Here is a 23797-nt window from a genome sequence, read left to right on the forward strand (position 1 = left end):
ATCCTTTGGTGTCATACAATCCTAGCTGCAATTAAGTTTTTTTAATTTGTGCACAATTTTTTTTTATTTGTAAGCATTACATTATGAAGGCTAAATTGCTTCTTATAAAAATTGATGAAAACTGACTTTCTTATTGTGTAACAATTTTTTTTTCTTTAACTGTTGACTTGATGTTTTCTTTAAATACTGATTGCTAGAATTCATTTATCCATTTTGACCTACTTAGTGTCAGTTCTCAAAAAGTGATCAAAGCATACTGTTTTATAAAAAAAAAAAAAATAAGTATGGAGTTTACTGAATAAACGATCCTTTAAATATTCCTTGTAACAAAAAGAATGTGATAAAGCGTAGGATATTCAGTGTAATGGTAAGGTAAAGGTAATGAAAAAGACAAAGAAGTTCCATATATACACCAGAGGGGAAAAAAATACACCTGCTGTTAAGGCATTCAAAATTTCAGGCTGCTTTTGAAAAACTGGCAGGGTAAGCTGACAGCATAATTAAAATACATGGGTTTCTTCCTACTTCAGGGAAAGAGAAAGCTGTAAGCCAGGTTTTTTTGGCTACTTAACAACTTCTATATTCAATTTTACTCTGTCATATTTTGATCAATTAATTGTGTGTGAATATGGGGCAAGATAATCACAGCCAAATCCTTATCCAGCTTATTTAGCTGTCCAAATATTAAGGCTATTCCAATGGTATGTTCAGTCTTGTAGAACAACAGTCTTCTGAATTTTTTTTCTTGCAAGGTTTCAGAAGTTCATTAATTCAACAGAAGGCCTGTGTTCTTGGGTATAAAGGCTCATGGTGTGGTGATTCATAGTGCAATTAATGTATCTTTTCCAAGGGTATTGGAATGGTGAATTAGAGAGTTCGTACAACCAGCTTGACAGCCCACTGCAGACAAAACCAGAAAATGCTGAGCTCAACAATGACACAACCTTCTCTCCATGTGGTAAAGGGCTCTTTCACAGTTCATGGTTGGGGGTCAATACATCAAGAATTTGCAAACAGAACAAGCCCTCTGTAGCACCAGACTTCAACTGAGTACTCATCGTGTAAATTATTGGCAATGAGTGGACAGAAACACATCCTTGATGGTCCTGGTTAGGTATTGGTATTTAAATTCCTATCATTATCCCAGGCTGACATGTTCTGAATGCTGTCTGCCTTTTCTCTTCTTTTGGGATGCCTCAGTTTGCCCTATAAAGAGGTGCACTTTATCTTTGTTCTTTTTTCCTTTTTGTTTAATTTACTCTCTTGTGGATAGATAGTAAAAAGAGAGCGCCTCCCCTGAACATTTTTTGTGTCACCTATTCCCACTGGTATAGCAAAAGAGTCTAGAATTTCAACCACACTTTCAGCATCCAGAATTTTAGTACACAGCTCAGTGGTAAAGTATAAAGCTATATAGAAAATAAGAACATCTTTTTTTCTGTTTGCTTGCACGTAAGTTTGTTTGTTTGGTTTTGGTTTTTGTTTGCTTTGGTTTGTTTTGGTTTGGGTATTTTTTTTTGCTAGAGAAGAAGCTAAGAGGGATTGCTAATTTATTAAATCCCCAAATTAATCTGAGCCACAGCTTTGTAGAATAGAGTTCCTCTTTAATAGGTATGACCTCTGCTCTTTCCTCTAAATACTTTATAACTCACCCTGTTAAAGTGTTTATTTATATTATACATTTAGGTATATTTATATTGTATATTTGATTGATTACATATTTCTTCATAATTGCTTTGCCATGCTTAGTCACTATTTCATCAATCTTCATTTCATTATGCATTTCATCATAAATGATTTGTCCTTACTTCCTTATAATCAACAAAAGTATTGAACATAGCTGGCATTAGAGTTTCCTTTGAACTTCTCTGAAAACACCTTTACATAAAAATGATAAATGCGTCATGAGGTCCACCAGCTAGATCTCAATACATTTAATTTGAACTGCACTGATATGGTGCTACTATTTAAAATTAAAAATTCATACAAAATTAGCCCACAAGTCAAACTCTACTTGTATTAAATCCCTGCATTTTATATCTGCTAGCCTCAAACAATTAAATCGTGGCTTTAAAAATTTTATTTTTCCATTAAAAATATTCAACTACTATTAGTGATTGGAGTTTTTTGACTTAGTTCTTTTTACTTAATTTTTCTATCTAATTTTCCATTATTGCAAGCAAAGCTGATGTCAGAGTAACTACTTTAGCAGTTACCAGAAGTATTCATTAGCTGTGCTTGAGTATTGAGTATCTGAAAACTTCAGGGAATCAATGAACTAGTAATAATTAAAACTCTGAAGAACATTTAATGAGTTATTCCTGGATGTTATCACTTTCCCTAACTGCTAATGGATTGGAAATTTTTTTTTTGTTATCAAGGAGTTCAACCACATTATCTTTTTGCTTTACAGAGAGAAAGCTGAAACATATTATCAGTAAGCTGTTTTACTAATCATTCACTGCTGTTATCATTTTTGCTATGTCTTCACATAAAGTACATATTGTACTTATTTTTTTTAGGCTTAAGTTTTCTTTCCTCAATCCTCTTACTTTTCCTATTGATCTTCTACATTTAGTAAACACAAATCTACACAGTTAAAGTACCATTTCAGTGCAACTTCCCACATTTCTGATAAATTTCCTGCTATTTTTTAACTTTCCACTGCCAACTGAAACAGTGGAGGTGTAGATAGACATTTAGTTTATTTTTTTATTGATGAAGGACAACATTTTGACTTACATGTAATCTGTGTAAAAATACTCAACTTTTTTCTGTCAAAAATACATTTGATTTTCCCTAACTTTGGCATTTTAAGAACCAAGCATATTATTGTATTAAAAACACAATCTGCTTGTCCTAAATGCATATTAGGAGGTCACAATCTAACTTTGGCTGGTAAAAAGAGAAGCTCTTGTTCAAAGTAGAGAATGATCTCTATTAAATGCAAACCCACTTTCAATTATCACACAATCTCTTTTAAAACTCTAATGATGTGTTCGTTGCTTTTATAAAATCACTGACAGCCCACATCATATTTTCCTAACAGATGCTTTTTCCAGTCTGTATGGTTTAGCAATCATTTCTTGTGTGCCTAAATGTTTTTGTTTATAACCACGTATATAATAATAACAAGCTTTGTTCCATCCAAATAAAACTTTCATGTATATACACCTATAAATATAATCAGCTTTTGCACAGGAAATTCACAAAAAAAAGCAAAACAAAAATTCAATGTAGAAAATGTATTCCTGGTTCCACAGCAAGTAGTGAGTCTCTACTCTCACCGAAAAATAAAAAAAAAAAATAAATATAAGTTAAAACTAATTTAATTAGGACTAATTTACTGAAGACTGAAGAAATTTTCATCTCACCACATCTACAGCATTCCATAAAATTATGTCTGAATGATGCAAAAGATATCTAGCCAAACAATCTGGTCATATTATTAAAAAACGACAAATGAATACGACATTTAAAGCTGTACTCTGTTCAGTTGCATGAACCTGAGGTACACAGAATGAGAAGGCAGACAGCCACAATCTTCTAATTAAGCTACCTGCTGTTTTGTATCTACATGAGTTCAAATGAGACCAGATGTAAGGTTATAAGCATTTCTAATGCGTGCATACGGTACAGGGCAAAGTAAAGGGAATTATAAATCTAAAAAATGCATTTTAACATGGCATAAACAATTTCATACACATGAAAAGAGCCAAATGGAAAAAGCTTTCAAACATACAGTTTTAGGGAAGACCAATATGAAAATGCTAACTTTGGTGATAATACAGGCATTATTTAAAATTCTAAGAGCATATACTACTTCACACTAAGGGAATTCCTTCCAGGATATATAATTTCCACTGATATCGCAACTTCATCCGAAACAGAAGCTCATGCTTATACTTCATACCAGGTCAATAAAACAGATAGGGATATTTCTTCTTCACAATAGTATTTCTATCTATCAGACATAGCAAATATTCCAGTAAATCATAGAGGTTCAATGACAGAAATTACTTTGGCAGGACAAAATATTATTAAGATTTTATATACCTCTAAATTAAATAATGCAAAATACAACAACGGACTACATGAGGGACATTATATATGGGTATGAATTCTCTAAGGAACCATCACTAATATTGTGGCTGAATTATTAAGAACTAGATTCTGACTTAAGATGTAACATTTTAGTGAATTTTCCGAGGACAGTGCCTTTGAAACAGTTAATTCATCAGATTCCTCATTGGTAATAACTAAACAGAAGTCAGTATCCATAGATGCTGCCTCTTCAATAAGTTCACAGAGCAGCTCCAGCCACTGAGGGCTCATGTTCTCAGACAGCTTACCACAGGGTGAGAAGTCGAGATTCATAACTTCCTTGAGCTGAGACTACACTGTCATCCATGGCTGGTATACAAACACCAGGCAAAAATTATTTGAAAGATAACATATGCTCTTGAGTATCTAAACTGTTTTCATTCCAACCCAGAATTAACAACTGACCAGTAAAAATCACTCACCCTCTCTTCGATTAAGCCTTGCAAATCCAGGGCTGTGACTGCTAGACAGCTCTGATGAGCTACTGAATGATGACTGAGGCAAGGCAGACACCAGCTGATCATCACAATTATCTGTCAATGAAAAATATCATATTCAAGTTAATCACACAGAACCATGTACTGGAACTGTAACATAATCAGCTCTGCAACTGAGAGCAGCATATCTCTAAACATTTCCTCTAGCAGTACCATGTGTGGAAGTATCAGTACTGAGGCACAGGTTTTGGGTTTCTTTACCCAGCATTTCATGAGACAGCCAGACAATAATTTACCATGTTCTTTAACCAGCTGGTTTTACCCTCTTCTGACTTAACTTCTGAGATCACACCAAGGAATGGTTCACTGTCCACTCACTATGATTTACATAAATAGCAAGTGACACATTCAATTCTCTGCTACAGCACCAACCTACAACCTCACCACATGTTTTTTATGTACTTTTGACCTGATGCCAGCACAGGTCTTAGCAATCACTTTTAATGTGCAATCACTTTTAATACAGCTGTTTCTACAAAAAAATCATAAAGCCAAGCAAACGGAATGAAATTAAATAAAAAAGTTATCTCACCCCTTTTTAGCACAGTGAACATGAAAAAATGGAAAAATTTTTGCTTTTCAAATGGTATATGCATTTGACACAGACACAACAAAATAATCATCTCACAATTATTAGTATGCAAGTCCTAATATCATACAGAATAAAACCTGAGCATTTCAGAAAAAGAAGACTTAACTGCAGTTCACAATCAATTGTGAAGAAACAAGCAAATGGTAATCAATACTCTAGCTTTAAATGCCTCTCCAGCTGAATTACTACAGAGTATATGTGTTCATTCTCCATTTAAATTTGAAATGTATCAATTGAGAATCAATATCTGATCTAGTTCAGCTGAAAGAAAATTAACTTTAAAAAACTCAAGTACAGCAAGTCCTTCCCTAACTCTACTGGGGCTGGCATCAGTTCTTTAGAAAAAGAGGAAATTATGTCAAATTTTAGTCTTTATGAAGTGTTTCTTTTCAGGACAATCACATTCTTTGGATGCAACTAGTAACTGACAAGTCATCGGTGAATTCTTCTTCCAACCCTTCTATTTGTCAACTAGGATTCACAGTCAAAACCCATAAATATTAATGAATACAAAATCTTTTCCTTACCTTAATTAATAATTAAGTGTTTCTGCTAAGTAATTATAGATATTTCTAATTAACCGCAGACTTTAATGTGAATGTCTCAAGGGGATTTTTGATCACATTCAAAAATTTTGGTTTTGAAGTTGTTTAATTTAGTTCTTTGAGGAAAACTCTTTCTAAAGGAAAGGCCTAGTAGTGGCCTTGACTGTTACAGTTAAACATTCTCTCCTAAATTCTATAAATAATATCCATTCACAACAAACAGCAGGTTTAAATCATTGCTCTTGATAAAGTCACATATGCCATATTCTATCAAGATCAGAGTACTTCTCTCATTAAACAAAAAAAAAAAATGAAAATAAAATTATTCTTACTTTCAGAACTTTATTTCCTGTTCTAGGTTTACACAATAAAAAAGGAAAACAAATTATACTACTCTTTAGTGTCCAACTACAAAGTCATTTTTTCACTTCATTATCCACAGATTAGATTTACAATGGTGAAAGAATTCTACTTGGGACAAATTGTCCAAGCGGTAAGCACAAAAAAGAAAAAAAAACTGAAGATTTTATGAGTAAATGCATTGCACTGGCACGTCTTAGAAAAGGATCTCATTAGTGAAATTTCTTTACAGCACAGAAAACAGAAAGAACTTATTAGTCATAAATTGCATTAGAAAGAGAATGTCATGATGCTGTGCTTCACACAGAGAGCTACTTACACTGCTGATTCAAGGGAACGCTTCAGCTGTCACTGATCCCTTTTCTACAGCCAAAGCCTACACTGTAAGCCTAGACACCAAGATGCATATTAAGAGGAGAAAATAAAAGCCATTTTTCCTCAAATCTATCTGCCTGATATACAATCAAGGACCCACAGAACCACAGAACAGCTTGAGTTGGAAAGGACCTTTAAAGGTCATAGAGCCCAACACCCTGCTATAAGCTGGGACACCTGCACTTGACCAGACTGCCCAGAGCCCATCCAACCTGATCTAATGTTTCTGAGTGTGCAGCATATACAGCCCCTCTGGGTAAACAGCTCTAGTGTTTTACCACCCCCATAATAAAAATTTTCTTCCTTGTAACTCATCTAAATCTACCCTCCTTTGTTTCAAAACCATTTCCCCTTGTTCTTTTGCTACAGACTTTCTTATTAAGCACTGAAAGGGCCACAACGAGGTCTCCGTGGCAGCTTCTCTTCTCCAGACGGAACAATCCCAGCTCTCTCAGCCTCTCCTTCGAGGCAAGCTTCTGCTCCATCCCTCTGAACATTTTTTCAGCCCTCATCTGGACCTGCTCCACAGGTCCATGTCCTCCCTGTGCTCAGAATTGCAGAGCTACTTGCAGCAGAATGTCTCATCTCTCTCAAATGCCTCATATTTTAAATATTGATCTTCTGGTGAGAGGTGACATGTGTTATGAAATGAATCATCAGGAATGAGAGCATGCCATTAATACATAGAAGCACTAGTAGATAAACAACAGCAGGCACACTACTTTTAAATCACCCCTGGGTATAGCTTCACAAATTTCAATTCAAAATAAACCAAAAAAAGCTACATTTCCGCTGGATGGATGATACATCTGCCTTTGTAATGTTAGCTTCTGCCAAATACATTTTTCACCTTTTTTCTTTTTAATGTACATGTTGGAAAGGAATCAATGGTACTGAATTATTCTACCCAGATGGTCTAATACATGTGTATTTGTGAAACACACATATTGCTTTGAGATATTCCCAGAAGAATTCTATGAGCACTTAGCATTTATCATATAACAGTTTATGTCAAACTTGATTTATAATAGAAAGGCACATAAAGTTTTGAATATTAAAAGAGGTATTATCCAAAATCCAACAGAACATGATATGGCTTTCTGCCTTTTGCACAATATGAGAAATGAGCAATTTGTCACAAATAGATATACACTGAATAATTATACATTTAATTTACAACAGCGACTATGCTTTATTTCATGAAAATTACTTCATATAAACTTCTGCTTTATTGCTTAGCACATGTAGCTTAAAACATATTCTTGTGGCAACTTCCATTGTGCAATTTAACTCAAAATTTAGTATGAATTCCAGAGTGAAATCAAAACACTTTGTAAAAATTGTCAAGAACCAGATGGCCAGTATGAACTTGTTTCTTAATGTAAATAAACATAAATGAAAGAATACTCTCTACAGGGTGACAATTCTGTATGCTTTCACTTACACTGGAAGATATTCTACACAACGGAAACACTCTACGAATTCAGTGCTTTCTCACATGGTAACAGTGACTTTTCATTTCTCTTGGACAGCCTTCTACTGTTCAACAGAACACATCTTGCTGCGGAAGGCAATGTAGGGCTTTCTGGTGATATTTCACACAGCTTCTTCTAGGCTAAAGGAACACTTAAATAGACCATTCTACCACAAGATTTAAAACAAGGCATTTTAGTTAGAAGTTGTCCATCATATAGCATTTATTACATTTTTTGTGATAAATATATATTTTCTAAACAATACACAAGAATACCAAACGCATAAAGAACCCTTGGGTTTCTTCAGTATGCACAAAAATCTGGTAACAAATAAGGTTTTGTGAAAGAAAAAATATATAAACAAAATACATATTATCTGTTATTCAAGAAAAGTTATTCAAGCTATATAAGGCATGCCTTTCCATATACCGTAATTCCAGTGTGAATTTAATCAAATTTACAAAGCAACTGAGACATTTTAAAGGAATAAAACTCTGAAGTGATGCATGAATGAAGTATGCCTATCGTTTCTCTTCCAGCTCCAAACAATATCCCATTATGCATACACAGAATAAGCCAAGAAATTTTTAATACACAAGTACTATAAATTACATAGATCATGCCATATGAACTACAACTAAAGAGTTCAAATAGGATATCATCCTATAATAATAACAGTTACAATAACAATATTTGCAGTTATCATCACTATGTTTACAACATTATGGTTGAACAAATAAATTTTGTTTCTTCTACCAAAGGAGCTGCTTGCTGAAATAAAAATTGTAATAAAAATAGCAGAATACTGGGACAATCTGAGAGTTATTAAATCAGAATGCATGTGTGTATATTTTAATTTCCATGTAGTGAAAAAAACCTAAATTCATTTATAGGCATAAACCTTTTCTTTTCTGTGAAAACTTAAAAAATATATGGCACTGATTTTACTTTGAATGGAACAATTTATTTGTCTGAATTATCAGCTTGGTCCACAATAATGACTAACAGATTTTAATGCTTTTCAATTTGAATGCAAATTTACTCTAAATAAGCAAATGTCAACATACAGTGTATAGCTACCACAAGTTGATGTGAAAAATTATATTCTGTTCATAACTATCAAAAACGTACATGCATTTCATCACCACATTGACTTTACTCATGACATATCTCAGCTCAAACTAAAACACCCCAACCCAAGTGCATACACAAATTAATATATTGCAATTTCACTTATTTTACATTTTAATGAAATTATTTTCAGCTATTATATTGTTTCATGCACCTTTTTTAATTAAAATTCAATTTACTCCAAGCTCCCTCAACCAACAAGAACTACCAACTCCTAAATTAACTATTAAACTTCTCATAAGGCAGGACAGAAGAAACATAGAAGGAAAAAATTTATGAAGTTTGACTTCCCAAGAAACCTATCAAGTTCTTCAGTTTTATGAAGAAAAAAAAATGTTCCAGTAAACCACATGAAAACAACACAAGAGTAAAAAGAACAAATCAAAGAAAGTTTTGCAACTTTTTTTCAAGTAGGGAAAACTAAATACCTAATCATCAGACAAATAGAACAGCTAAAAACAACTAGAAATGCAATCATAGTGGAACAGAATAGAAGAGGCAACAGCTCTGGAAGTCTCTCAAAAATGTAATAGAATTCATCTTTCCCATGCAAGTAAGCCCTAAGAAGGATCAACTTTGCTACCAACTTTTAATAAATTAATGTCTATGATGAAAAACCTCATGAAAAGGAACAAGACTCATAACAATAAAGCACGTCATACTGTAGCAACAAGACTAGTGCTTGCTAAAACCTAAAAAAAGGTGCCACAAAATTTGCCCTCCAACAGATATTTATTAAATCTTTGGTTCTGTTATGTGCACTTTGAAGTTTCTTCTCCCAACACTGTGAGAAGACCACATATTCTCTAGCCTGTCTACTCTTTTCAACAAAAGAGACTTTAGTTTCCCCAGGAGCGAGCACCGATGTCATTTTACCTAACAGAATTTTTAAGTATGCTAATTGTGGTAATTTAGTCTTTGGTCAGAGTGCAGGCTTGTAATCAGTTCCAAAAGAGTCACTGAATTTAATGAGATTCCTATGACATAGGTGAAAAGAGGTTTCCCCTCTCCTTGTTTTCCTGAGAGGCACTGACCATTATGCTGGTCCCAATCTTAGTGAAATCTTCATCAATAAGAGAAATGAGGAGAAGTCAACAGATTTACAGACCATTAGACCTTCACAGTCTTCAGGCTGCCTAGCAACACAAGATGCAATGTCACTTAAGATGACCCAGCCTGTCATTACTGCTGCTGCTATATGCTTATGCTTGCATTTGCCTCCTGGACAGGGATAAATTATCCTTTTTCAGAGAGCTGAAGAACTTCTTTATCTCAGGTCTACTCCTGCCTTTTTGCAGCTAGAAGCTTAAAAACAACTCACTAGGAAAGTTGCACTGTTTCACTCATGCCTTTTGATAGCCACCAGTGTTTTCCATTCTTCAGCTCGTTTTATGGAACATATTAGGTATTTCCACATAATTACATTTCAACTGCATGTAGTAGCCAAATGAGTTCATAATGCCTTACTTCACTAAGGTTTCTGCTGTTTGCTTATTTGAAAGATGTTAACCTTTGAAATTTTGAAATTTTACCTGTGAGTAGCTCAGGCTGGTTTTCTTAATTTATTTATTATTTAAAGACCAGTTTTCATTAATAGATTTCACTTATTTCTTGAAGACGGTGGAAAGAGAAGGCAGGGAGCTGACTGATCAAGATAAAAAAAGAAGGTTTTAGGATTTTGAAATAGTTTTTCTGCAAAGGTAAAGACTTTATCAGGGACATAACCCACATGGCAGGGCTGATGATTTTCTTGAACTTGAAAAAAGTCTTCCAGTTTTCTGATCATCTTCTCCAGACAGCAGCTAACACAAATTCAGCACAGGATTCCGACACTTAGCAGTCAATTCTTCCTTTTGTATTCACATCAGGCATGTGACTTCTACTCTAACAAAGTACATGAAATGCTATATTTTCTTCCTTTCAAGGAGCCATCCCCTTCCACAACTGCAGCTATTTCACGCCAACAAGAAATCAAGAACAGCTAGTGAGTACAAAAAGCCAAATTTCCTCTGTGTTCACAGACAGCCTTGTTGCTCTCCAGGGACATGAAAGACTTTTTGTGACTAAACACAGCAAACGTAAAATGACAAACCAGAAGGAATAAGATAAACACTGCAGAAATATAGATCAGAATTTAATTATACAGGAATGGAAGGGATACAAAAAATGTTTCCCTACAGACACTTGTGAAGATTCACACCTTGCAACAGATCTTCAATTGCTGGCATGGTTGCTATATGGCTGGAAATTATGCTTTCCTTAGGTCTTTATTTGTTTATTTTTATTTTGCTTTTATCTGCTGACATGATACTTTTGTTATATATATATTAGGGAAAGGGAGCCAGAAAATCACAAAGAGTTCTGAAAATCCGTGATCAAGTGAAATAAAAGACTTTCTTGTTCTGAGTACTCAGAAACCAGCCACAAGTCAGAAACTCTACTACTACTAACTGACACGAAAGACAAGGGAATTAACTCACTCCTGATTCTCTTGGTCTTTTCCAGAAACCTCCAGAATTCCTACTACCATTTGAAAAGTTCTTATAGTAAGTCCAAAGATGATTTTATAAAGATTGTATTTTTTCACAGATTCCATTTGCATTTTTTATTTGTGAATTCAGTAGTGAAAAAGCATATGATCCAAAAAAACATTAGACTAGGACAAATTAGACCTGAGAGGTGATGGTGGAAATGGATGACTTCCAGTTAGGAACTTCTTATTCACTTTGAAAGAATAAGACAAAATTTATTAATTAAGCAAATATGCTTCAATAACACTTTTAGATTAACTTCTTCAGGATGTATCCTACAGTAAATCAAGTAGAAAGGCTTCTACTAGATGGGCAAGTTTTGTGTCTTTTGACTTAAAGGCCTATTCTCAAAACGAGTCAGAATGGCAAAATTAGGATACTTTCCAAAACATCACAGAATCAGAGTTTTTTGGTTATTTGGTTGTATAAACTCAAAATAATATTTAATTAATATTTCTATTTCTGAAATATCATGCATTTTCATTGAGTTTTGGTGGGGATCTTAGCAACTTGGACTACAGGGTGAAAAAAATGCGTTTAGTATAAAAAGACAGTAATAAATTAAATGTTAGTAAGTATGATCTTGTGGGTAAATAAGATCAGATCAAATTTTCCAGTAGGTCTAACAGAGTTTTTTCTAGGAAAAGTTATGAAAGACTAATGCACTTTATAATGTCAGTTGCAAGTTTTTCAAGCATGTGTGGTAGAAAAGACAAGGTTTTTAGAGAGAATGAAAATGAATACATACATTGTAAGGGAACTGAAAAAATACTAACAGTTTATAATTAAAATATTTTATATAGATCAAAAGCACATAAACTTTACCATTAGCATTCATTTTTTCCCATGTCATTGTGCAATATATGAAAACTAATTTTGTAGCACCATGAGGTATGGTCCTCTCATGAGGTATTTCCTTAACTTTCTTGCTGGTTGATTAAATTTTCACCACCTTAGTGCTATGTCCTAGTATTTTTAAGTTTGGAATATTTTATTAGAAATAAATTCTTTTCATCCAGAATAACATAATCAGATAATATATCCATGTTTCTCGAGATCAATAAAAGCTTCTTTAACACAAGAGAGGGTATTTTACATGTCTTGTTACCAGAAGTACACAGAAATCTTTTTGCTCTTTCCTAAACCAGCAGATGCAGAGAGATTTCACACGAAAGGGGGAAAGAGCTGTTTGTTTGGTTTGATGAAAGCTTTGACTGTGATTTAATTACCTCAAATTTTGCAGTACAGCAAGATCCAAAGGTGTCTTTTGTATAGAAAAAATCTCCTTTCTTCACTATCAGTTGCACTACTTCAAGTGAAAGTTTATGCCAATGGTGATAAAATTACCTGAAGAATTCTTAAATAAAACAAATTATTTCCGTCTTATCCAGCAAGCCCTATTTTCCACACCCTGCATCACTTTGTAGGCATACTTTGAACAGTCAGCATTTCCAGCTTCTTCTTGAACTAAAGGTACAAGCAGAAATCCTGGTAGCAGGGGTCATTCCTCTGGGCTGAAAGCAAATTTTAACTGATTACTTTCATATATCATATCTGTCAAATTTGCTTCTCAAGGCCCAAGATGCTGTTCCATGAAACACGGGGTATGTCTCCAGCTACCCTGTGGTTGTCTCCACCATTGAGAGCATGTAGCTCTTGCCTTGGTACATCTGCAGGAGCGCGACGCAATCAAACCTTTCCTTATTCGCATTTTGATCTGAGTCAGTTGATTAGAGCATGGTGCTAACAATGCCAAGGGTGGAGGATTTGATCCCTATGTGGATCATTTCTTTAAGAGCTGGACTCAGGGATCCTTATGGGTCCCTTCCAACTCTGAATATTCAGTGATTCTGTGACTACTGTCTAGCATACCACAGAGGTTTTTCTTGGCCTGCCTGACGCCAGCACCTTCCACAGTTATGGACAACCTGGGATAAAGAGCCCATCCCTTCATCACAAGCCCATCTGGGTGTTGCCTCTCTTCCCTGATGGGGCATCATGGGCCCACCAAGTCAGAAATAATTCACCCTTATGGTGCCAGTCCAGCTCCTCCTGAGACATTTTAATCTTGGCAGCTCAATCCACCTGTCCATTGTTGTGATGTTCTTCAGCAGCCCAACTCTTGGGCACATGAGTTGTGCATCTCATGTACATCTCATTATGAACTTCTACAGCCAATTTCTCTATCCAGGCAGTGACATCCTGCCACAGTTCAGCAGCTCAGGTGGGTTTGTCTCTGTGATCCCAATTGGTTTTTTTTCATCCTTGCAGCCACCTCCACAGAGCATCTGACACCATCCACAAGTCAGTGTAGAGACAGAGTGCTGGCCATTTCCCTTTCAGCAATATCTAAAGCCAGGCTTTCAGCTCTGACTTGATCCTCAACAACTTTTGTGACTCATCACGTAGGGCATCCATTTTTGATGCACCCCTGCAGATGGCAAGATCCATCATTTCAGAGCATGTATCACTTTTCATTTTCAGGTAGCTGATTATATTGAGTGGTCTCCTCAGCACATATCATCTTCCCCTCTTCCTATGATGATGATGGTCCCAAATTTTTGACTTCAGGTCAGTTAGTGATGACTTCTAAGATCCCTGGAATACTGGGGTTTCGTATTTGAGCTCGCTGTGTGAACAGCACAACCCATTTACTTCACATCACATCAGTGTCATGATATGCAGAAGGCACTTTGAACATCCATCCCAGCACCGGCACTCAGGCAGCCAGGAGGAGCTGTGCTTCAGTGCCAATCACTTCTGAAGCAGTTCAAATCACTTCATAAGCTGCCTTTTTTCATTTGGGGTGTAACAGGCCTCAGATCTTTTGTATTCACAACTCCAGAACCTCATGAGTCTCCCTGGATACTTTTTGCCAGTCTCCAGAAAGGACAATTCTCTCCAACTGCAGTGTAGGGTGCATTTTTTGTATCCCGTCCTGTTCTGACTGGCTCAAGGGCTACTGTATGAACAATCCCCCATTTAATTTGTTCAAAATCTTGTTGCTGCTCAGGACCTCAATTAAAATTATTCTTCCAGGTCACATGAGAGAGAGGGTTTACAATCTGACTGTGATCTGGAATACGCGTGCTCCAAAACCCCACAACACCCATGAAAGGCTGAATTTCATTTTTGCCCATTGTGGGGGACGTAGCTGCTATTTTGACCACATCCACTGGAATCCCAATGACATCCGTCTTACCATTCATCCAGGCTCACTCCAGGGTTAATTTATGCAGTAGCCAGTAGAAGACCAGGACAGTCAGGTTATTCTGTACCACCTCATGTCATTGAGGATGACCTGAGGTGGTACAGAATAACCTGACAGGGTGTAGGGGAAGGGGAGAAGGGCTTCCTTCCCATCGAGCAAGTGTAGTGGACTGAGAGGTGGGGTAACTCTGGTTTATGCTGGTTGGAGTGGTTTGGGTGCGCTGGTTCTGTGCCAGAGGGAGTGGTGGGGGTTCAGTTCTCAACTGCAGAAGGGGCAGTTGAGTATTGTCTGTTTTCAGGGGTTTCCTTGGTGAGCAGTAAGATTTATTTTTTGCACACTCTGTTGTTAGTGCTATTGCTGTTATCATTTATTTCCTTATCTCATTGCTGTTTCTCATAAATTGTTCTTATCTCAACTGTGATCTTTACTTTTTGTGCCTGAAATTCTCCTCTCCAGCCTGCTGCAAGGGCGGGAGGGAAGGCAGAAAGAAGCAAGTGAGCAGAAGTGTGGTCTGGAGAGTCCCAGTAGGAACACTAAATTGGGGAGTACTATTCCTAGACTGTGACATCAGTTTATTCCTAAAAACTGAATTTACTGGGGAGGCCCCTTCACCTTACTTTCTTTTATGGCAAAACCAGCCTTCAGGATTATTTGAATCGTCTTCACCTCTTCCTCAAAACTTCCTCTGCTGTGTTGCCACACATCATGATGTCATCAGTGTCCTGAAATTGTTCTGGAGCTTCACCCTTTTTCACTGCAGTCTGGATCAATCCATGGCAAATGGTGGGGCTGTGTTTCCAGTGCTGGGGCAGTCAGTTCCAGGTGTATTCCATGCCCCTCCAGGTGAAAGCAGACTTCATTCAGGTCCTGACAGTCCACTGTCAGTTTCCATTCTCCACTGGACCTACACACTGGCCATACAGGGCTGTTAAAGGGTGAGCAAGGCTGGCTGGCCACTCCCTGGGTCTCCATCTCACAAATCACCTCATGGCTGGGGACGCAGAGTCCCAGCTGTGCAGTTTTGCTGGCAGTGCAGTGATGTGGTAGCGATCAGTACCTGTTGTTCTTTGACCCTCAGCAGCCCCACAGCAGAAGGGTCCTCTGAGACTAGGCAAGCTATTCAGCTGTCTAATTCCCTCTGTCTCCATAGCAGCTATTCCAAAAGCCTAACCATGACCTTTTTGGTCCTTGAAAAACCATCTCCTGAGGTAATCTATGCCAAGGATCCATGCAGGTTCTGGGCTAGTCACAGTTGGGTGTTTTGCCATTCATTCCCAGCCAGGCTCACTCCAGCTTCCAGTGCAGTCAGGTATTGGGATTCCCTTGTCACCCCAGAAACAAGAGATGGATGCTACCCCTACACATCTCAATGGCATGAGGGTACATTGTGCCCTGGTGTCAACTAAAGCTTTATACCCTTGCGTGTCTGATGTGCCAGGGAATGGGATCCTCACAGTCCAACAGATCTGACTGTCCCTTTCCATTAGCTGGCTGGAGTCAGGGCCCCTCTAGTCCTGGTCATGGCTCTCACTGCTCACTTCTTTTAAATATAAACTAATGTCCCTTCAAGAGGTCCACACGTAACACCAGCCCTCCTATTCTGTCTGAGGGAGGATCTGGCCATTGGAAACTGGAGTGGCATTTATCCCTGAAGAACTTCCTGTGCTACCTGTTTTTCCTTTCAGCTTATGTACCCCTGCTGTTAGTGCAGAAGTGGGCTTTCCATCCCACTTCCTCATGTCCTCTCTGTGGTCATGTGGGCAAAACCCCATGTTACCTCATGGCATGGATCCTCTCTCTCACAAGCATGGGATGCTTGCTCCCTGCAGAAGAGACTCTGGTCCATTCTGGCAGGGCACGGGGCATCTTCTTTCTAATTTATTTGAGTCTTTTGAGTCTGTCTGCAGTCCTGGACAGGTTCCACAGACAAGTTACATTTTGGCAGGGAGGAGAAAAGATGATCTTCACATTCACAGAGTCAGGTAGTCACCTGAAGCATTGTTTGTTCTCCTTCTTTCATTGGTATCAAAGATGATGGGATGGCCTACAACAGTGGCACACTCTGTACAAACTTCTGCCACACGGATTGTGTACACTGGTCCTCACATGGATCTACAAAGAGGTCTACAACTTGTTATTTGAATCGTTATAGATTACCTCCAGCACAGCTCATTCTCTCAGGTACTGGGTACTTTTGTCCATTGTTCTCCAAAGGCTTGGATGCATTATTAGATCACCCTTGAGAGAACACCTTTCTCTCATTCACAGAAGACCTCCAAAGGCCGAGAGTTTCTGTCCTCTTCTTAATCCCCTTGTCAACACCTACATCCCAGAACAGGGATCCCAGTTGCTTGGCTTCACTACCATCTAGTTTCATACCATGGGCCATGATATCCCAGCATCAGAGTGGGCGTGTCACATGGGGCCCATTCAACTGGCAGCTGAAATTTATTTATGTATCTCTGAGCTCACCCAAGAATAGAGACTGGATGATTACCTCTTGCTCTGTCACTTCCTCCAGTTCTGACAGCCCTGTTTCCTCTTCATTCCTCACTAAGCTAATGGATTTGTTCTTGGATCTTATTTTTGTATAGGAGCAACTGCTGCTGGCATGGGTTGTTCCTCTGGTTCAGCTGCAGTCTGAATGGGCTTGCTGCCTGTTGCTCTGCTTTCCTCTCCTCCCCGAGTGTACAGTAACAAGCAGTGCCTGGTAAGTAGCAGCCACAGCCCAGCATGTTGCAAAACTTCGTGCCTCTCTGGAGCTGTCACACAATTTATCTTCCAGATATTCTGCCACCTAATCAGGGTCCTGTAGTTTTTCAGGGGCGGACTTCTGAACCACTGGAGCAGATCAGTCCTTCAAAAGCTGACCCACTTTCTTCCACCTCCCATGCCATTCATCCACCCTCGAGGGCAGATGTCTGAAAGACCATCCTAAAAATCTTTTTTGTCACTCCTGTTGGCACAAACACAGGTGTGAACCACACTCAGACCTAGCAACAAGAACATGTTTTCCTTAACATCAAAGAGAAATTCAAAATTCTCAAAAGCAGTTGTAACAGGCTTGAAGGAAGAAAAGGTGGGGGGTGAAAGGCTGCAGAAATTCATGTTCCCCTGTTCTTTCCAGTGAGTACAGTTATTAACAGATTCCCAAAGGTAACAACCAAGGTAAGGATAGCACAACAACACTGAATACACATTCCAAGTTGTCTTCATTGCCCTTAATGTTCTGATGTCATAAGCTGGTATCACACAGTACAGCAAAAAAAAAAAAATTGTGATCCCTCTCCCTGCTCTGAAAAAGAACATTATAAGGAGCACATAGTGCATATATAGGAATATATACAGATTAGGTACCACAATCACATGAAGAGACCAAACAAATTGTGACCAGTGACTCTGGATCTAAACCGACAAATTATTAGATCAAATTTTTTTCCAATCTTCTCTGGAAACAGAAACAAAATAAAACAAAGAACAATAAAAGTAACAATACTAATGATAAAGTGCACCAAAAAAAGAGAGGAAGGATTCACATTGCTCACCCTCTGTGGAAACCCCTGACAACACCCAAAATCTCTCTCTTCCAGGCTACCTAACATGAAAAGGAGCCCTTCCTCCATCCCCAGAAGATGATGTGAGGTGGTACAGAATAACCTCTGGGTGCTGGCCATGTCCACTCCCGATAAAAATTAATTCTGTCCTGGCTAGAACCAGGACACCTCATAGAGACGTCCCTAGTCAGTTTAATAGCTCTCTGCTGGACTTCTTCCAGAAGCTCCATGTCTCTCTTGTTCTGGGGGGGCCTGAACCGGACACAGCACTCCAATTGTGCCTCACCAGGGCTGAGTAATAAGATCCCCTGCCATGAACTACTAGCAATCCTCTTCCTAACGGACCCCAGGATCCCACTGGCTTTCCTAGCCTCAAAGGGCACACTGCTGGCTCACGGACAATTTGTTGTCCCACAGGACTCCCAGGTGCTTCTCCACACAGGTGCTTTCCTGCAGGTCAGTTCCTAGCCTGTACAGGTCCTTGTTCCACTTTTGCATCATCAGCAAACTTGCTGAGGAGGCAGTCTATTTCTTCATCCAAGTAATTCCGTTATTAGCAGCATGTAATTTGTACCCCAGCATATGTTACTGACAAAACAGGATTCGATTAAGTACGTGTCTCTCAGGCATCCTTCTAAACAATGCTCAATCCAGTGATCTCACCTTAGTTACACCTGTATGCTTCAAGACTGGCACTGAGCCAGTTTATTGGAATTTAAGATTTCCTATAAATAACACAGAAGGAAATTCTTTAATCAAAATTTTACCCAAAAATCCCTCACATGACTGAATTATTGAAATATATACTAGAAGTGCTTTTATAATTGGTTTTCAATTAATATGTCATTTACTCCTTCTGATTATTAGTGAATTTTTAAGTTTAAGAATTTATTTGAATCCTACAGCCTTAAATAATGTCCCACAGTAGATCAAACCTACAGGATGTTACATAAGTTTGTCTTCTTAAATCATATCCAGACCTTTATGAAAGTGATTTCTGCCACTAAAAACTTTCATTACAACTTCATCAAAGTCCAAATACAATTCCTTTTCACCTCCTTTCACAAGTTTTTTAACCACTTTATAACTTGCAAATGCCAATAAGGAATAGGGGTATTAAGACCCTTTTAGAATGCGTGGGCATGAATGGATAACAAGGAGTAACATCTTATTTTTTTGCAATATTTGGGAACAACTGACACCTGGTATCATCATGTATAACAAACAATGCAATAGGCTGTCAGCTTCACCGGCATGTATGATTAAATCTGGTATAATTAAAGACACAATGAAACCCTAAATAAAAAAAATTAGGAACAATCAACAAGAAAAGCATATTAAATTTGGAAATATTTTCGATTTCCCAGGAATGCCCATGCAAACTTACTGTACTGATTTTGCGAATAAAAATAAGCAGTATTTCGAAAGTTGGAAATTGTTTTAAGCAGAGGTAATATCTCCATATAAACTTCTTATTAATCTATCATTTTGTATAAGGATACAATAAAAAACCAGTACAAATACTTACAGCAGAAATGTTACACACTCCTCACAAATCCTGAAGCTTAGGCATGCACACCTCATTGCATGTCACTGCATGCTACAGTGCATTCTCAATTATTATGTTGTGCTGGAACAAACTTCTCTTTCATTTTTGGTGACATTTTTCCACTTGCCCCTTCAGCTAGAGTGAATACACACACTATTACTTTTTGCATGCTTTGGAAGAATTATTCTGAGAGCTAACATTCCAAACTACCTGCACAGACAGATAATGCCTACTTCTTACCCAGGTACTTTCAACCTCATTAAATTCACTTTCAATTAAGAAAGAAGATAAAGAAAGAATTTGGAAAATTTCTTCTTATGAAAAGTGAAAGCCCATAACATCAGACAACAACCATATTTTTTCTATTTCTCTTTGTCTGTCAATTTTTTGCTCAATTACTTTGCCCTTCAGTCCTTATAAACCATAGTTGCCTGTTCAGGACTGTTTGTCACAGAAAATACCAGCTGGGGAGAGCTCTTCCATTAATGAACATGCTGAGCTGCCCCCTTTTGACTGCTTCCCTAACTCTTACAGGCAAACTCATCTTCCAAGTCTCCTAGGGATTCAGAAAGATTTAATTTTTCCTCCCATATCTCCTTCTATTCCCTTCTTGAGATGACCACACTTCATAATTAAAATAATCTTTGTTCCACCTTCTTAAATACACAGTTGTATCTTTTCTAGGCTGGCTGACGTATCTACTTTGCTAGGCAATGAACAGCTCCTTGCTCCAAAGGGATAATACCCCTTCCAAACTCTTGGATTGGAGCGTGCTACCACACAGGTCTTTTGCACTGGATGAGTTATTTAGTATTTATCAGTTCACTAGGGAAGATTAAAAACACCTGTGTGTGACTATCCATTTAATCTGTTTGGGGTGGGAGAGAATTTGAGGTGACCTACATCATGCTACATCACAAGCACACTTTAAAATGTCCTGCAAGTCTTGGCTGCAGTCCAGTAAACAGAGAAGATCAAGTTCTTTGTTGAGATAAAATAATGTTTTCATAACTTATGTCTTTTCCATGTTTCCCAAGAGAAAACATTCTACAATAATATAACAAATGTTAAAATATCAGGGTGGATTCCACAAATTAAACTCCTTAAAATGCAGGCTTCACAGGGACAAAATCTAGCAATTTCTTCTGTGACTGGAGATCCAGAATGGATTAAACATTTCTCTAGGAGTTACACAGAAGTTTCTCTTAAATACCTCAATAATTATTTCCTCTCTAAAGTAAAACAAATTGATATTTCATGTGGAACCCAATAGACATTGATTAAATCTGAGTAAAGAACAGAAGGAAGACCAAAACTATCAGTGGGCAAATTTCCACTCCTGGTTCAATGCTCAACTCTATCCCAGGAAGAGAGACAAAGGAAGATATTTTCCTTTCCATAATCTGCTAGTTTTACAAATTTATGCCACCTGGCTAAATGCTAAGCAGTGAGAGTTTTACTTCATGCCATATTTTTTGGGACATTTCCCTGAAAATCCTCCCAAATAATTTTCTCTGTTAAATTAAATTTTTGCACAACTCTATCTACTTGAATAACCAGATACTACTGCAATTTCTATTACTGCTATTAATAAAAACATGAAGGAAATATGGAAACAAAATTATTTGTAAGACTTTTGGATAAGTCTTCGTATAGCAACCAAAACTGCAAAATCTCTTCTAAAATAATTGCATTATTGCTTGTAATGAAACAAAGTAGAGGGAATGACACCATACATCTAAATAAAACAGGGGACTGTACACAATTTTAAATTATGATATCTTAGCCTTATGACTTTAACAGTGATTTGGGTAGTAATAATCATCATCATCAGCAGCAGCAGCACAGCAGCATACTCATCATAAGGAGGTCTTACAATAGGGACTTCCATTTCTTTACAAGTTTAGTTGAAGCTGTCTGTGTATCTGGCACTGCATTAAAACATAGCCTAAGCAAAACTGCAGCACCATGCTTTGCCAAGTCAGCCTAGCCCAGAGAAAGGACTTTAACCACTTTATGCCATATAGATTTTTCCACTGTTTTAGCACTGTAAATGGAATTGAATACGGTAACTCCCTAATACATGTCCAAATCATTGAACAGTGCCATCTCAAACTGATGCTTGTTTTATGATGTGTAGGCATTCATTTAAACTAGAACCTAAGTTTATGAGGATAACATTAGTGCAATATGGCACAGAGTGAAAGGAAGAGTAATATCCATGTTGTACAGAGTCAATCCTACATTTTCCAACAGCATACTTGACAAAATAGGGAAACAATTTCTTCTTCCTTTATTTTCTTTTTTTCCCCTTATAAACACTTCAATAATTAAATTATTAAGCAAATCATTCAGAGATTTTTTGAAACTTCATTTCCACCCAATTTAAGTAAAGTGACTTAAAGTGACGTCAAATAATGGACAACTCACAATGAAAGAACAAATCTACATTGAACAAAACAAGCCTGTCTTCCTTGTGGTTTTGTCTGCTTGCTTGGTTTTGGTTTTTTGTTTGTTTTTAACTACATTTCTATGAATGGATGGCAAAGAGATTGAATTCCAAGATTCTGTTTTGTCAACATTTTATTCATCATTTCTTGACATGACTTGAAGAAAACGTACCCTAGATACCAAATTTTTTGTCTCAGGAAGGGATGAACACAGGGTTCTGACTACAATGAAGTTTTACTGTTCAAATTCAAATAGAAGCCACACAATGCCACACAGGGCAGAAAAGCAGCAGATGGCAGCCCATTTTAAATTATGGTGTCTTTTCACAATGATTTCTACGGTGATTTGGGAAAGAACGGCCTTACAATAAGGAACTTTTGGTTGATAGGCTGGTTGGTTGGTTGGTTTGGTTTTGTTGCACAAGTTCATTGGAAGCTAACTGTGTATCTGGAACTTCATTTAAACTGTAGACTAGGAAGCACAGTGGCATAATGGGATTCCAGATCAGCTGATTCACCACTAATTGTAGGAAAATTTAAATGAAAAAAACCTCTAAAATTATATGTCATTATATTCTGAGAATTTTAAATTATTAACACTGAAAAGTAACATCTTAGACGTTTATTTTCACATAGTAAATTATTTACTGCTTTTTCTTGATCACATTATGGCATTTGCAGATTTATATCTCCTGTAACCTATAATTTTCAAAATAAGGTAATTCTCACCCAATCTTACACTGAAATCATCAGAAACAACTGCCTCAGATAATACAGTTACATAGCTACATCTAAGTAGATATGTAACTACATAGCTACTATCAACAACATACTACTATCATAACAACATCTAACATACAGTTAGTTACATAGCTAAGGAAAGCAAAATAATGCAATAGCATTGATAATTTTTGTTAATTTACTGTGCCTGCAAAAACCTTCAGTATCAAAAATCATGTAGGCTCTTATTTAACATTCATACCAGGAGTGCAAGGCTAAGACTGACATGAATTAGGGCCTTCTATAACAGGTCAAAGTCATGCATATCCCCCTAAAGAAGATGATTTTCAGGTCATCAATTCACCAGCTTCATGACTGTTTTAATATATGAAAGCAAGAATAATTATCTGGTCTAAAGCATTTTTGTTTTCCCTCAGCAGAGAGAGAAAGCCTGAGAAAAAAACAGAAGTCATTATGACCTGACTTTTGAGTAAATCATATCTTCCTTTCAATCATCACCAGCCTTCTGCAGCCATATCTCTGAATGTTATTTTCCACAGCTGTCTTGCAGTCATTAGTCTCTACAGCTAGATTATTCACATTAGTATTTAAAAAAAAAAAACAAAACACTCAACATCAAAACTCAAAACAAAGGAGCAGTCCTTTGATTTCAGAAATTTAAGTTGAGACTTTTTAGTGCTTA

At 37.1% G+C, this 23797-nt stretch overlaps 1 protein-coding gene across 4 annotated transcripts in view; it reads right to left on the reverse strand.

Annotated features, from left to right (window-relative positions):
* CNTNAP4 (contactin associated protein family member 4) overlaps positions 1 to 23797 on the reverse strand; it is a 203801-nt gene that overhangs the window by 153770 nt on the left and 26234 nt on the right. For 3 of the 4 annotated variants that reach the window (XM_063179795.1, XM_063179794.1, XM_063179793.1), the window contains exon 2: positions 4527 to 4637. In XM_063179795.1, the coding sequence (XP_063035865.1) occupies positions 4527 to 4637 (111 nt within the window). Of the gene's footprint in view, positions 1 to 4526; positions 4638 to 23797 lie in introns of those variants that run through there. The other variant, XM_063179796.1, reaches the window with a different exon arrangement.

Source organism: Melospiza melodia, chromosome Z, assembly GCF_035770615.1.
Source record: "Melospiza melodia melodia isolate bMelMel2 chromosome Z, bMelMel2.pri, whole genome shotgun sequence".
Taxonomy (NCBI): domain Eukaryota; kingdom Metazoa; phylum Chordata; class Aves; order Passeriformes; family Passerellidae; genus Melospiza; species Melospiza melodia.